The 17,270-nt window shown below is 40.1% G+C and overlaps 1 protein-coding gene across 1 annotated transcript in view; it reads left to right on the top strand.

Annotated features, from left to right (window-relative positions):
• LOC109924897 (interleukin-23 subunit alpha-like) overlaps positions 1–14,482 on the top strand; it is a 32,633-nt gene extending 18,151 nt beyond the window's left edge. The window contains exons 2-5 of the mRNA XM_048619002.1: positions 8,238–8,450; positions 11,501–11,602; positions 12,463–12,615; positions 13,875–14,482. Coding sequence (XP_048474959.1) covers positions 8,298–8,450; positions 11,501–11,602; positions 12,463–12,615; positions 13,875–14,090 — 624 coding nt within the window. The 5' untranslated portion in view covers positions 8,238–8,297 and the 3' untranslated portion in view covers positions 14,091–14,482. The remainder of the gene's footprint in view (positions 1–8,237; positions 8,451–11,500; positions 11,603–12,462; positions 12,616–13,874) is intronic.
• Positions 14,483–17,270: the final 2,788 nt, after the last annotated feature.

Genomic DNA, 17,270 nt, shown 5'->3' with positions numbered 1-17,270 from the left:
AAAGTGTGGCATGTGAGGAGCAAACTTGACTTTCCATGACAGGTGTAGAAATTTGTGGGATTTATCCTGGGCTGTCAAATTGTGACAAATTTCAAATGACAAGAAGCCTTATCCTGATTTCATAGAACTGAGCTAATTCCTAATATTTTTATCATTTGTTCATGAGATGTGAGCATCATTGGCAACCCCAGCATTTATTGCACATCACTAATTGCCCTTGAGAAGGTGGTGATCCCTTCTTGAACCACTGGAGTCCACATGGTGTATGTATTGTATGTACAGTGCAGCATGGGCCAGAACATCACATTAATGATGCCATTTGGAAAATTGTGCATTTAGCCTTTACGTCAGAGAAAATAACTTTGTTGAGAGGTTAGTACAAAGGGGAATGAGCTCATTCATCAGCATGATCTCTTTATCGTATTGTTGAAATTTATTTCCAGCTAACTCAATGTCAGCAACCACTTCCCAAAAACTGACCATGAACCTTTGGTTAGATATAGCTCTTGTCTACTTTCTTATGTCCTTAAGTGTGTGAGAACCAGGAACCAACACATGCAATTTAAACATCAATTTTTTTTGTGTGATTGAAGAAAAGGGTGCAGAATCAGGAGGAATTTCCAGCTTATCAGGAAAATTATATTGCTCTCCCCAATGACCACTATTGGAAAGTGAATTGTATCCACATACATGTCAGATAAGGACAGGATTAAGCTCAGCTGTGATGTTATTACAGTGGAATATTTTGTTAAATTCTTTGTTTCAGATGAGATATTAAAATAAAATCCTGTCTTCCCCTCAGGTGATATGGAGGTAGATGATGGCCTAGTGTTCTTATCGCAAGCCTATTGATCAAGAGACCCAGATAATGTTCTGGAGGCCTGAGTTCAAATCCCACCAAGGTGGAATTTAAATTCAATAATAATCTGGAAATAGCAGTCTAATTATGACCATGAAACCATTGCCAATTGTCAGGAAAAGCTCATCTAGTTTACTAATTATCTTTAGCGAAGGAACTCTGCTGTCCTCACCTGGTCTGGCCTACATGTGACTCCAGACCTATAGCAATGTGGTTGGCTCTTAACTGCCCTCTGGGCAATTAGGGATGGGCAATAAATGCTGGTCCAGCCAGAGACGCCCGCATCCCATGAATGAATTATAAAAACGTATTTTGAAGAAGAACTGAAGAGTTCTGTTGTCCCGAGGCCAACATTTATCCTGCAACGTACATCACTAAAAATAAGTCATAATCTCAATGTTGTTCTTGAGATCTTGTTGTGCACAAAGTGTTTACCACATTTTCTACATTACAACATGACTACACTTCAAAAAGTACTTAATTGGCTGGAAAGCACTTTGGAATGTCCTGAGGTAAGGGCACTTTGTAAAGGGATTGGTACTGGGTTAACTCTTGTTTGTCATTTATATAAATGATTGAGATGAGAATACAGAAAGCATGGTTAGTAAGTTTGCAAATTACACCTAGATTGGTGGTATAGTGGACAGTGAAGAAGGTTATCTAAGATTACGAAGAGATCTTGATCAATTGGGTCAATGGGCTGAAAAGTGGCAGATGGAGTTTAATTTGGATAAATGCGAGGTGTTGCATTTTGGTAAAACAAACAAAGACAAGACTTATACAATTAAAAGTGGGGCCTTGGGCAGTGTTGTAGAACAGAGAGACTTAGGCATTCAGGTACATAATTCTTTGAACTTTGCATCACATATAGACAGGGTGGTTAAGAAGGCATTTAGCACGCTTGTCTTCATTGCTCAGACCTTTGAGTGTAGGGATGTCATGTTGAGGTTGTATAGGACGTTGGTGAGGCCTCTTCTGGAGCACTGTGTCCAATTCTGGTCTCCCTGTTACAGGAAGGATATTATTAAACTGGAGAGGGTTCAAAAGAGGTTTACCAGGATGTTGCTGGGAATGGAGGGCTTGAGTTATAAGGAGAGGCTGAATAGGGTGGGACTTTTTTCACTGTAGTGTAGGAGGTTGAGAGGTGATCTTATAGAGGTTTATAAAATAATGAGGGGTATAGATAAGGTGAATGGCAGGTGTCTTTTCCCTAGGGTGGGGGATTTGAAGACAAGGGGGCATATTTTTAAATTGAGAGGAGAAAGATTTTAAAAAGACATGGGGGCAATTTTTTTACACAAAGAGTGGCTCGTGTGTTGAATGAACTTCCAGAGGAAGTGGTGGATGTGGGTACAGTTACAACGTTTGAAAGACATTTGGATAAGTACATGAATAAGAAATGTTTGGAGGGATATGGTCCAAGAGCAGGCAGGTGGGACTAGTTTAATTTGAGATTATGGTCAGCATGGACTGGTTGGAATGAAGGGTCTGTTTCCATGTTGTATGACTCTATGACTCTAAATGCAAGTCTCTCTTTGACTACTACTGCTATTAAATCTTGAACTTACTAAAACCTTCCCAAGGTGCTTCACAGGAGTGTAATCAGCCAATATTTGACACCAATTAAGCTACATAAGAAGATGTGACAGGTGACCAAAAACGTAGACAAAGAAGGACATTTGAATGGTGATCTTGAGGCAAGAGAGAAAGGTATAGAGAGGTTTAAAGAGGGACTTTCAAACTTAGATCCCAGACAGTTGAAGGCTCAGTCATCAATGTATGGGGCAAAGGGCATGGGTGATACACAAGAGGCCAGAATTGGAGAACACAGAACTCATGGAATGTTGCATACTTAAAATATATGTATCAATGTGTGCAAACTGTAATATGTTTTTTACCTGTCATACTGTAATCTACCAGGTGTTACATCTCTATGGGCCAACCAGATGAGGCAGCATTTGGTATGACAATCAATCAGTGAAAGGATCTTACAATACACTGTAAATCTGAGTTATACAAACTTAAAGGAAATTATCTGATCTACCTAGAAGCTGTCAGATTACCAAGTATAATTTTCAGAAGTTACACATAAGAGATAATGTCCTGAAATATGTTATTCATGTATTGTGGTTTGTCCAGGAAAGATATTAAACATATATAGAAAAAGCAAGATAATACCACTCCCGTATTTCACTTTCTTTCTCTTACTAAATTTTCTCTGTTCCACATCACAGTCAGGTGACTTAAGCAGGGCAGCAAGGTAGCTCAATGGTTAGCACTGCTGCCTCAGCACCAGGGGCCCGGATTCCCTTCAAACCTAGGGTGACTGTCTCTGTGGAGTTTGCATGTTCTCCCTGTGTCTGCGTGGGTTTCCTTTGGGTGCTCTGGATTCCTCCCACAGTCCAAAGATGGGCAGGTTAGGAGAATTGGGCATGCAAAAAATTACACCTTAGTGTCCAAGTTAAATGGGTTAGCCATGGTGGGTCTGGGTGGGATACTCTTCAGAGGGTTGTTGCAACCTCAATGGGCTGAATGGCCTCTTTCTGCACTGTAGGGAATCTATAAGCAGTGTTGTCATAGATTGAACATAAGCGGAGAGCATATGAGAGAAAATAAAGGGATTAAGAGAGAAACTAAGAAAGGAAGAAGGAGCTTTAAACAAGAGAGGGTAAGAGAGAAAGACAGAATTAATGAAAAGCACAAAAGAGCGAGGAAGATAGTTAGAAAACCTTTTATTTTAACTCACTGGCAAAGTGAAGATTTGAATGAAAGAATGACTGGTATGAGCTAACACATGTTTATGATTGAGGGGCATTAGTGGTGTTGAATTCTGACCTGGTGACACTAGATTAAACAATACCACCCTTCTTGATCTAATTGAAATAGGTATGGACAATTGCCAAGAAAGTTTGCATTTGAGTTAAGCTTCATTAAAGTGCCACTAACCATGTAAAGATGTCAATGTTTGTGTTTTAAATAACTGATTTCCTCAATCATTGCTCATTCACATGCCTGTTTCAGTTCCAGATTTTAGCTTTAAATTTCTATCTCCTTTCTTTTATTCACAATTTTGAGTCATTCTGTCCTTTCTCCTGCCCTTTCTGCTGCCTGGTTGTGATATCTTTCATTTCCTCTCTCTTCAGTCCTTTTAACCTCAATCCACACGGCCTGCAACCCCACCCCTCCCAACCCGTCCTGTCAAATCCTACCTTATCACTACTCTTCAGTCATCCTATTCTTCTGCCACTCTCAAACTTGACTTCCTCTTGGATAAACCCACAATTCCCACTATGACTCTCTCAACACTTGCTGAAGGGTCTATCAAATGTCATTAGTGCCTTTTTATGAGCAGCATTCCAAACTGTCCCATCCTACTGTCTTGCTGACCTATCTGCTCAGCATATCTGTTTAAAGGGAGATAATGTCTTCCTGATAAAAGTAGCTGGCAAACTTTATTTTGATTGGGATCTGACAAATGGTGTAGGGTATACTGACTAGACTTGGGCTCCAGTGAGAGCAGTATTCAAAGACTGCCCTTGTTGACAGTGGAGTCATAACATTTCAGCACAAATTTCTGACTCACTCCCTCTGATCAAAGCTGCCCACTGGGAGTATAGGATTGATTAACTCTACACCTTGTTATCTCAAACTCCAGCATCGGCAGTTCCTACTATCTCTTATCCTCGTGTCACTTCTGTTTCTTCTATAAGTGCATTGATATGATTTACCCCATTGATGAAGGACAGAAAGCGCTAACATGTGTTTAGGTAACACCTTTCACATCTGCAGGGTGTCTGAAAGAGCTTCACACCCAATTTAAAAACTTTTAAAGTATGGTCACTATTGGCAAACATGGCAGCCAATTGGTAAAAAGCAAGATCCCATGAACAGTAAATGAGATGAATGCGCAATTAATCTATTTTGCTTCTGTTGCTTGAGGGAAGTAAATTGACCATGAACAATGCAGAAACTCCCTAATATTTAACTCATACCAAAGGAACTCTTACTTCCTAAACTGCTAATTTGCAGAGAAATCAGACTAGAACAGTACGCATGCTATTTTAGCCTGATGTTGTGATTCTAACCCAGTTAATTTTGATTTAGAACAATAGATGCGGCATCAGTCTGTTATATATCCATCCTCATTTTCATTTGCATTGACAGGATTACAATATTTAGAGGCAATGCTCCAGACACATTGTTTGAAATTTGATAAAGTTATTTTTCAGAAATAAAGAGCAAGGCAAATACTCAAAGCAAAGGAAAATGCAGACCATAGTGAATCCTTCCCCATGGATCCCAGCCATCAGTTTTACAACCCATTTGTCAGATTGTCAGCATTTCACAAAAATTACAAATTTTGTCATGAACCCTAGAAGCCAACAGTCCAGATATAGTTATTAATATGTATTGTGGATTTAGTCAGAGCAGAGGTTTGGAGAATTACAGATGGTACAGCTACAAAATAGGGTTCATCACTCCAATTGCAAACGTTAATATGGATGTACAAAGGTGGCAAATACACAACTCAACAACTTAGCTCATAAGAACAAAGTTGTATAAGTTATAAAAAATTGCTAACCACTAGTTATATTAGATTAATTGGATAAATTAAAGTCTGGTTATGTCATGTTACTAACCTGTTTGCATTCTAGGGAGCTACACCCTAAATTAATCTCTCAAATCATGCATTCATTTGTGAAATTTTATGTATCTCAGGCATGGATCTCACTAATAAGTAATAACAATAATATATAACAATCCATTTAAGGTAGAATCACTACATGTATAACCTTTTTAGTTCATTTTATTAGTTAACCCTGTCTACAATAATATCGACTAACAGCAGTTTACATATTCAATGTTTAAGTTTAAATATTGCGAATCATACTTCTGATTTTAATAAACAATTGTTAATGCAATGATTTATATGTCATCTCTTGCTTTGATCTGATTAAAAAAAAGATTTATTAATTCAATCACTCGCTTGAGGTTGTCCTAATTAACGCGTGGTTGCTTTGGTAATGGTCAGTTACACCCATGGTGAGTGGTGCAAGAGGGTTTGGCAAGGCCAAACTCAGCATCATTAACTCCGAGATGTAGATTGACCTTTAAGCCCCATACAGTTCCTTAGTGAATTAAGATGAATGGGTTAAGGATTTACTGACTCCTTAACATCCATTTGTCAGATTGCCAACTGCAGCATTCTTACAACTTGCAATATAAAGATTCGTCATAACTCAGACTCATAGACATGCATACACAGAAAGAAGCCATTAGCCCCATCGCGTCAGCACCGAACAACAACGATCCGATTACATTAATCCCATTTTCCAGCTTTTGGCCCATAACTCTAAGAGGTTATGGCAACACAAATCAATCTCTACATACTGCTGAAATGTTACAAGAATTTCTGACTCAACCACCTTTTCAGGCAGTGAATTCCGGACTTCCACCACCCTCTGAGTGAAAAAGTAAACTCTTCAAATTTCTCTTAGCCTTTTACCCCTTAGTTAGTTACCCCTCCATTAATAGAAGCTATGTTTTCCTATCCACCCCTATCTATCCTCTTCATAATCTTATACAGTTCCTTGTTTTTTTTATGCCTTCCTATCTGTGCGTTTGGAGGCAGTGAGGGCATTTAATTGGGTAGAGAGGGCTGTTGACATATGGAAAAACTAATGCTCAATTAATGGTCTCTTCCCACCACTGCTGGTATTAACCCAGCATATGACCTGTTGCCATGTGGGATGCACAACATGTAAACCTGTGTGAATTGCTTGTGTTTCTACTGAGGGTGGGGAGAAGATCCCCTGTTTGAGGCACTCAGTGCCTGATTGAGGGACCCAACATTGGCAAGGGAGACCATCAGCCTCTTTCCCTTGCTGCTGAACTCTCTCAACCCCTCCTCCTGTGATCTCCACCTTATGAAACCCCTCCTGTCATCACTTACTTGACCCTGGGTCTCTGCTGTCATTCTTCAGCTGTCACCATTCTCCCAGTGATGCTGCTAAGCAAATTGGCCAGTAGCTCTTGGTAGGTAGGACTTCCGTCCCCAGGAGTCCTGATTCTGTGGAAACCCACTAGTGACTTGTAATTCAGTAGGCCTTCCCCAAAGAGGGCAATGCAAGTCCCTTCACAGCTCTCCTGCCAGAGGACAAAAGCCATTATATGCCATACAATTTTCCTATGTCTCTATTTTTAAAGCTCAGGATCTAGAATGCCTTCTAGCCTGCAACCTGAAATGGGTTTGTGGATAAAGTCAGAAGTCACACAACACCAGGTTATAGTCCAACAGGTTTATTTGGAATCACAAGCTTTCGGAGTGCAGCCCCTTCAGGAGCAGTGAGAGAGCACCTGACGAAGGGGTTGTGCTCTGAAAGTTTGTGTGATTCCAAATAAATCTGTTGGACTATAACCTGGTGTCATGTAACTTCTGACTTTGTCCATCCCAGTCCAGCAGGAGCACCTCCACATCATGATTTGTGGATATTTATCTCCAGGTCTCTCTGTTCTTGTACATCCTTTAGAATTGTATATATTTTTATCAGCCTGGTCAGTCATGTTTTGATACATGTCCAGGGCAGGTAGGATTTGAACACAGACCTTCTGGCCCAGAGGTAGGGACATTGGCACTGACCTCAGGAGCACTCTGTTTAGAAGTGTACCCTTTATTTGATATTGCCTTTCCCAGTTCTTCCCATCAAAATTAATTACTTCACACTTCTCTGCATTAGATTTAATCTGTCTCAAATGTGCCCGTTCTATCAATCAGCCTCAAATGTGCCCATTCTATCAATCTGCCTCAAATGCACCCACTCCATCAAACTATGTCCTCTTGAATTCTATCACTATCCTTTTCACGGTTCATAATACTCCAAGTTTTGAGTCAGTTCCAGATTTTGAAATTGTGTCCTGTATTCTTGTCATTCATATTTACATGCTGTTATTGTCACATTTATTTAGGGGATTCAAGTTTGTTGATAAGGCTGTTATGTGGCACTTTATCAAACACCTGTTGGAAGTCAATGTAGGCTACATCAAACGTATCACCCTCAGCAACTTTTGCTGTTACCTCATAGTTTTAATTAATCCACATTTGCCCGGGTGACTGCTAACTTTGTCCCAGATTATGGTTGCTAAAAGCTTTCCCCTCACCAAGGTGAAACTGTCCGGTCCCTTTGGAATTGAGGGTTCCGTAGTGGAAACCGTTTTATGTGTTCGAAAAATGAGCCTTACCCTCTGTCCAGTATTCCGGTTGGACAGGTAATCTGGCCGAGGTATTTGCATTGAATCACTCTTCCTCTCTTCGAATTGAAGTGGGAAATCCCGCTCTAACACCATTCCCTATAAAGGCATGGCTTGTTGTGTCTTGTAGTTGCTTGTGCTTGACAATCTGCTGTATCTCAGTGCTGAGCTGGTACATTTTCAGTGAGCAATGAAGATATGTGGCGAGTTGCTGACGCTCATCTTGCTGCTCAATGTGGCTGGGATCTCGGGCTCAGTCCCGGAACAACTGCACAGCTGGACATCCTGTCGAATTCTTTCTAGGAATCTCACTTCCAAGACTTTTAACTACACGCATAGATGGGTGAGTTACTGCAAAAGTTTATTTAAAAACTTTCCCAGTTTATTTAACAGCAATCCAATGAAAAAAAACCTATAAACGTTTTCTGAAGAAGGGTCTAGGCCCGAAACGTTAGCTTTCCTGCTCCTCTGATGCTGCTTGGCCTGCTGTGTTCATCCAGCTCTACATCTTGTTATCTTAGATTCTCCAGCATCTGCAGTTCCTACTATTTCTTATAAACTCTGCAAATACTTTTTTATTCCACAGCAGATAGCTCCAAGTATTTACATTATAAGAATTATAAATTGTAAAATTAGTTTGTAAAAGAATGCATTTTGAAACGCCGAATTGTTTTGGACAAAGACTAAGACTATAAAAAGGTTACATTTTGTAAATAATTCGCTGCAAATATTTTATCATTATTATTTTAACGCTATCTGGTTTCCTTATATCTTTAGTTTGTGAGTAATAATTTATTTTAGAGCGAACATTAACGAAATATTGGACAAACATCAAAATAAAAGCAGATTGGAGCTCTAAGTGCAGTTTGAAGAAAATGAGAAGCGTCAGAATATAAAGGCTCTCAAACCTTTGAATTACGAATATTGTATGAAAGAGTCGATAATTATTCATGAAAACCTTCATTTACAATAGAGCTGAGGCTGCGATTCCCTGTGTATACGCTTTTGCCCGAGAGGAGGGAGCCAAAAAATAATCGAATTTAAATATTTCTGAAAAGAGAGACATGTTGCGAAGCTCCTTGACGCGCAATTCTCAGGTTACAGGCAAGAATGCTAAATTTCAGACCATCACAATAAATACACAACAGGAGACACGGCAACGCCTTGGTCTATCAGAGTGGGCTTACCAACTGATCAGCACCCTTTTCGAAAAGCTTTGGCAACGAGTCTTACTTTTCAGCAAAATTTTTGTAATAAATATCCAATAGACAAGATTATTGATAGGAAAATTAGGGAAACGCTCTTCCGATATTACAGAATAAGTTGTTTCTTATAGGTGATACGATGCAAAATAATTTATATTTTCAGAAATATTTTCTGGTAATCACAGATCCTCTTTGTATCTAATTCCACCTACACTTACGTTAAGTAGTATAAGTTTTAGTAATGTGTAATATTTAATACATTAAACAATAAATTGATATAAAATTACAGATTAGGAAGTAACGATCAAGTATTGGGCCAAACAATTTCAAATCCTAATTCTTGAATCTTCGAATGATTGGTTCCATGGATAAGTGTGTCAACAGTTATCAACAGACTTAGCAGGAAGCACTCAGATTCCCTCGTCAGCCTGTATTGAGTTAGCTGGTGTCTGATGTTGTTATATCCACCTCCAGGTGGTATAGGGAAGGTTCAGGTACACCCTGCATTAACTCTGCGGCTATCGGCACAGCTCAGCCGAACATTTGCTATTCAGTACAGAAACTACTGGAGAAACTCAGCAGGACTGATTGCAGAGTCACCAGACCCGAAACGTTAACTGCTTTCTCTCCACGGATGCTGCCAGACCTGCTGAGTTTCTCCAGCAATATTTGTTTTTTTTGTTTCAGATCTCCAGCATCCGCGGTTCTTTGCTTTATTTTCAATTCGATGTCGTGTCCTTTTAAAGATATAGGTTAGAATTAATTTAGCCCGGTGTACAATTACACTAGGAACCACGGATGAGTAAATCCCTAATTTTTGGAAACCTGAGCGGGATGGAAAATTGAATAAGTTTTAACTACCTAGAGAAGTTAGCAGGAGTTAGCAGATGAGGTAACGTCTCTGGAGAGAAAACCAGAATGAACATTTTAGGTCGATGGTATTTCATCATCTTTATTTCTGACGCTTTTGAAACTGCTAGGTATTTCCAGCTTTTTTTGTTTGTATTTCCTTTCACATCACCTTGACTCACGTTAAGGTGAATGAGAAATTGACAGACGCCCGCGAGATTTAAAGTCATCTCATCGCCACAGGAGCGCTGAGGAAATGCCACAGTGCCTTTTGTTGAATATTTATAGCTGTAATAGTAAAGAGGCACCTCTGGACTTCTACTGTCACCAGTTCTCATGAAAGGGGTTGGTTAGAAAGAAATATTCAATGCAGCTGTTGTCAATCCCCTCTCTCAACTTGAATGACTGTTGGTGATAATTTCTATTGTACAAACGAGTGTTACAAGTGCACCGTTTAATAGTTCCATACTCTCACCCATCCACACACCCCCCCACTTCCCAAATGCTTATTAGAGCGCGTTGTCCGGCCAATGGAGAAATGAACCGTGGCTCGTGGTGTTTAGCCGGTGAGCGACAAGCTCTTGTGTAATGTTAGCTAAAGTGTGCCGTTGTTTAATGAGGTGGTAATTGTCACAGCCGTACCCAGAGATGAACCTGGCGCAGGAACATTGTACAGTCAAACTTCTAGTTGTAAGAAAAAGGGTCAGAACTTCACAGAGATATTCATATTTTTAAAAAAAACAATCACAATTCAATTGCGAAAGGATTATTTTCCACAAATGTAAATTATTGAACCTATTATCGTCCCGGAGAATGTAGAAACAAAATAAAGTACATAGTTTGTAAAGTAGGTGCAGGTAAATGGCGTAGAATGCATTGCATCAAAATATGTTTGCACAACCGGAAACGAGACACGTCAACGATTGCAATTGGGTTTTTTTTATATTTCACCTCGTATTCTCTTGGCCTTTGGCAACAGTTGATTAACAATTTATTATATTGTCACAGACTAGCATGGCACTTAAACCCTTGCTGTGTCATGGTTGGTCAAGTGGTACCTGTTCCTGGATTTAAACATCCAGCGTCCGATTTCTCTCAATCGGCTGGAAGATGGAACTGGCTAGCATAGGGAGGTTCCCGGTTCAAACTCTGGCTTGTGCTGAATTCTGCTGGGATAGTGTTCGGGGGATTGCTACAAGTGGTGTCGGAAGAAAACAAAAGGATAACGTTACACCTGTGTCAATAGGATCAGGCTTGCAGCCGTGGACCGATTTAATGGCAATGTGTTTCATACGCTAAAGTTATTTATATAATGAACCGCCCGTGATTTTCTGTACAGGAGCATTGCCCGAGAAATTTTAAGCTGAATGACAGTGAGGTCATCCCACGTATCGAAGTCAGTGACAACTGCGACCCCGTCACACTCAGGACCCTTCCAGAGGTAAGCAGTCGCTGACAATGTATGGCAATGCAATGGTTCTGTTGCTGGACGAATAATCCATCAGAAGGTATCATCTGAACCCGCTCTGGCAGTTTCAGCATTTGATTTTTTTTTAAAGGCTAGTATCAGTAGAAGTGACCAAGAAACCATTGGATTGTCCTTAAAAGTCAATGTGCTTTAGGGAAGGAAACCTTTTTATTGACAGGCACACCACCCCACCCCCCCAACGCCATAATGAATAGCATTTCCCATGGCTAACCTGTGATGCTGTTCAGTCAAGTGATCGACGAATACTAAATAAAAACCGAGAGAACTGCGGATGCTGTAAATCAGAAACAAAAACAGCAGTTGTTGGAAAAGCTCAGCAAGTCTGGCAGTATCTGTGAAGAGGAATCAGAGTTAACGTTTCAGGTCCGGCGACCCTTCCTCAAGAAACGTTAACTCTGATTTCTCTTCAGAGATGCTGCCAGACCTGCTGAGCTTTTCCAGCCACTGCTGTTTTTGTGACTAACCAATATTTATTGTTTAGCTTCAAATACAAAGAATGCCCACTTGGGTGAGTTACCAGAGGGTTCATGGAGCCTGTGAAACTGCACCCAAGCATACTTAAGATCATTAAGGAGAACAGATCCTGACAGCTTCATGTTGAGCTGGTTCACAGACCTTTACATTCATCCACGTCATCTTGGTGCTGCCAAATTATCAGAGGGCGGCATGATGAATGCCAACTACAGAAAGGTTCATGGACCAAACTACTGTGGATGACGGGACTTGGGTAGAAATGTATATCACCACAGAGAAACGCATGCAGCACAAACATTGGTATCACTTAAAGTATCTTTAACCTCTGACTCTTTCAGATGTGCCTTAAGAAGATTAAAGAAGGCCTTTCATATTACCACAATCAGTTCAGCCAACTTGGAAACGTGAAAGAGTCAATACACAACAGCGACATTCGGAAATTTGCTCATAATCTTTCCAAAATCATCTTGGATCTCCTCAAGTCAATCAAGGTAATATAACTTTCTATCATTTCGGAGGTTGGAATGGAACAATGGTTCGCAAGAAGGCAATATTCCTGCTGCACTGCATAATTGCACTAAGCTGCCTGCGAAGGAGTACATTGGCCTTGTGCTATGATACACGTGCGTCGCCACACATTCAGTTTAAATTGAACATGCACCGAAAAAAAAACTGTCATGCACAACAATATTTTAAAGGAAACATTGCCAGTGGGTTATTTGAAGAGGGGAGTGATGACAGCAGGCTTGAAAGGGGTGGGGAACAGTAGTTGGAAGAGTAAAGAGTTGGACATTTGAAGAGTTGTATGTTAGACGTCTTGCTTAGTTAAAGGTTAATAAACAAACTCCTTTGTATCTTGGAGCAACAAACATTCTAATACACCAAACGGAATGACTGTGAAATGTCGTGAAAAGAAAGCGTAGCTCACCTTCTGCTTTTAGCATCTCAATGTTCCGTATGAAAAATGCTTGTGCAAGAAAAAGTGAGTAATAAAATCAGCCATGGGAGACAGATGTCAAACTTCAATGGCTGGTGTAATAAATATATTAGACATCCATTAACAATGGTTAATAACACTTGTTCTTCATTCGGCAAGATTAAGAAAAGGTTGGTTAGTATGTCTTGTTTGAGGGAAGTAGCTTTGAAGTAGACAACCACGACATGAACAGGTTGCTCAGAAAGCATTTGGGAAAACATGTCATGAGCTCTTATCAGTGACTTGTACCTTTAATGTCAGAAAATGTGGTGTACAAAGAAGCCTGGTTTTCAAAAGACCTTTGGAGAGCTGAATGATACTGAAACTGAAAGCCACACTTTGTGTCTAGTTAAGCCTTTCACTTAAATTTGATATTAATAAATTCTATTCCATATACTTCATAATGAAATGTCTCATACTCAAACTAAGTGCTGTGAACCAGAAGACGAAGGAGGTTGAATACTAACAGGAACCATTTGCAATGTCAGTTTTTAAAAATCAATTTTTATACTGTGACCTCCACACACTGGCCAAACCCTTCCAACCAACAGAGAGGAGGTTCTTCATCCCTTCAATCTCGATTGATCTAAACCCAGATCCCCAAGGTGAAAGTGTTGCATCTAGCCCAATTGCACCATCCATCTTCCAACTGGCTAAATCATCTATGACATTTACTGTGTGATGTAATTCAAATTATGTAAAATAGCACATTAGCTGTGCTACATGGGCAATTTTTGCTGTGTCTTGTTAATGTTCAGTATTTGTTATTTTTAGAGCTCGGACAGCAGCACAGATGACAGGACCACAGACAGAGTGGCTGCGGACAATAGGCATGTAGAGATACATGAGATCAGAGATTGGGAGCTGAACTGTACATTGTTTAGAACACTTGAGAGATTTCAATCCTTCTCATCTCTGGTGGCTCGTGTCTTTGGACATCCTTCAGGAAACCCTTCAGCACATCATAACACTGGGGACTGTGGGGTATAGTTCAGAGAGTTGTTGGGCAAGGAACATGGTGCAATCCAGAAAATTGTTTTCTTTTGAAAATTATTCCAGAGCTTAATGTTTTTGTGAGGCTGAGTTTTTTTGAAAAAGTAGTTTTGACCTTGGCTGGACAAAATGCCAGTGACTATCACAACATCTGAAAGATATTAGATTTCTAAATCAAAAGGGATTTCTACAGTTATTCTGAAATAGTTCTGCTTCATCACCTTGTCAAAATATATTTTTGTCCTCACTGTTTTCTAACCCCCCCCTTTAACTTATTAGTTTGATTTTGGAAGGTAATTAATTAAGAGGTTTTTAAAAAGCTGCAAGAAATTCTGCTTTGGTCTCTGAGAATATGATACTTTCCATACTTTGATCTCACAGCCACAAAGCATGTGCATTTTTACTTTCTTCATTAAGTTCTTTTAACTTTGTACTGAACAAACTGTAATAAAGCTCACCTTGCACATTATCTGTAATGTATCTGATAAAGAACTGGAAGGCTCATCATGCCAAATGAAGTAGTCTGTTTCTAAGAATGGGTTCAGTTGAGTAGAAAAGGTGCAGAATGTCACACTGGATTTACAGATAATCCTTTCACTTCCAGAAACTGGGTTTGAGTCCAGCATGGACAGCTGAGATGAAGGGTTCCTCTGACTGTCTGTTTCAAGATAATATTTAAACACTAAAGAATATTCAGGCATGAAGGAGAAGAGTGACAATACAAGCAGGTCAGGAAAGGGAGAAGAGGGAGAGAAAAAAAAGCTATGGAACAAGAGGAACAGAAAAGAGATAGAAAACTGGCAAAGGAGCCTGAGGCATGGTAATCAAACCTAAACGAGAGTGAAAAACAGATGATATAGAAAATTATTTAACTATGCACTGAATAAAAGAAGAAGCATAAAAGAATAAAAAGATGTGGATTGTCAGCTATTCCAGCACCTCATTTGGTACTGGTCAGGATCTGTCTTCTAGGAGTTCTACCAAACTCTCAGTCTATGGTTCAGTCTGCTCTTTGACCCTGTGGGAATGGAATAGCCTGGACCCCATTATCTATCTAAGTGAACTACTCAGCTGAGACTAGGAGATCAAAAGTTCCATTGGACCAACACAGGAAACTAAATACTGTCCATAATTTCGTCAAAGGCTCTGTTCTCTATTGGTGAGACCAAGCAAGTTTTGGCAAGATATTTGACTGAGGCATTACAGCCAAGCCCAATGATACCATCATCAAACATTCAAACTCATGGCAGTAAAGATTTGTCTAGGCAGTGAGCTCATCTCAACTAATGGCAAGCGTCAACTGGTTGCTCTCATGCTCCAAAACAAATTTTGGACTGTTTGACTCACTGTCAGTTGCAACCAGGTAGATGCTGTAAGGACGGAGGGCAGACAGCAGAAAGGAGACCAATCACGGGCCAGCAATGGCCCTCAGGAGTGCCATGGAGTTGATCGGAGAAGGGATTGAAGTGTGATAGGACTTATTTTATGGCAACTGTATCCATGCTTGGAAGTTCTAAATACATTAGACTTGGCATCTGGATCCATCTAGGCCAATCCAATTCTTGTGAGGGCCACTGCAACAGGTGTTAGGCCCCATATTAAAGATATGGGGATGAATGCTCCACCCATCCCACATTAAGGAGAGCTCGCAGATAGCGGAGGCCATGAAATTTGGTGTCATTTCCATGTGGTTGTCCCCTGCACCTTCCTGCCCATCCGAGCAGCAATTTTACTTGTAGCAGTCTGCCCACACATGAGTTAATTGAGGTTGTTAAGTGGCCAACTCAATGAGTATAAGCACGTGTCATTTTATGATTAAATAAAAATTACTGCATCATGGCCTGAAGGAAAATTCCTTCTTTAATTAGATGAGTCAGAGTAGGACAACAGACTCCTGCTTCCTCTTGTGGGTAGATCAGAGCTTCACCTGCACTGTCCCTGGAAAGACGATTTACTAACACTGGGGTTTTCAGTCTGTGGTCTACACAGAGTTCTTGTCCACAATGATCACAACCCAGAGTTCTGCATAAAAATGATTCATAATTAAAAAATAAAGTCTTACATTGATATAAAACCTTTCATGACCTCAGAACTTCCCAATTTGCTTTACAGTTCTTCTTTTGGAAGAGTAGTCACTATTGTAATGTAAGAAATATGATATGTAATTTGCACACAGGAAGCTCCCAGACATAGCAGGACAATAAGTACTCAACATTCAACTTAATTCTACTCTTACATAACTGGAAACTGAAAGTCCCCAGTCCTCCAAAACTTGGCAGTTGAAACAACTTGTCTGTGCAAGTGCAATCTATTCCCTTAATCATTTTATAAATCTTGGTGAAGTCATCTTAAGTCTACACTTTCCTAAATAGTAGAAATCCAACTCTTTGAGCTTATGTACAGACTAATCCCAGTGTCCAAGGCTCCAGAACATTCTGAGAAAATATGTCGGAGAAAAACGAAAGGAAATCTAAGATAGAAATAAAGGACGCGATGTAAGAACAGAAACATGCTGTATTAGAATTGTTCTAAAATAAAACATTGAACATTTGGAAAATAAAAACAAAAATAAATCAACAATAAACACAGATGGCCTGGTAACCTGGGTCCAGGGTAGAGGCTGCCCAGCTCCTGAGCAACTTAGGACTCTCAGATGAAGAAAAATTAAGCTGCCTGGTTACAAAGGGACAGACAGTTGGGAGTCAACTTGCCTCCCAACCCTGGCATTGACAAAGGGGATTCAAAATAAGCTTTTCAAAATTTCCTTGCTAGAGATGTTAAAAATGTTATTTACATTTAATTCATCAAAAAAATTGCAAAAGATATTTAAACATTCAACAAGAAAGCATATCTTATCAAGAGATAGTAGGAACTGCCGATGCTGGAGAATCTGAGATAACAAGGTGTAGAGCTGGATGAACACAGCAGGCCAAGCAGCATCAGAGGAGCAGGAAAGCTGACGTTTCGGGTCTGGACTCTTCTTCAGAAATGGGGGAGGGGAAGGGGATTCTGAAATAAATAGAGAGAGAGGGGGAGGCAGATGGAAGATGGATAAAGGAGCAGATAGGTGGAGAGGAGACAGACAGGTCAAGGAGGCGGGGATGGAGCCAGTAAAGGTGAGTGTAGGTGGGGAGTTAGGATGGGGGTTGGTCAGTCAAGGGAAGACTGACAGGTCAA

Source organism: Rhincodon typus, chromosome 41 (assembly GCF_021869965.1).
Source record: "Rhincodon typus isolate 14 chromosome 41, sRhiTyp1.1, whole genome shotgun sequence".
Classification (NCBI taxonomy): Eukaryota; Metazoa; Chordata; class Chondrichthyes; order Orectolobiformes; family Rhincodontidae; genus Rhincodon; species Rhincodon typus.
The sequence above is the reverse complement of the archived record's forward strand: the minus strand, read 5'-3'. Positions and strand labels throughout refer to the sequence as shown.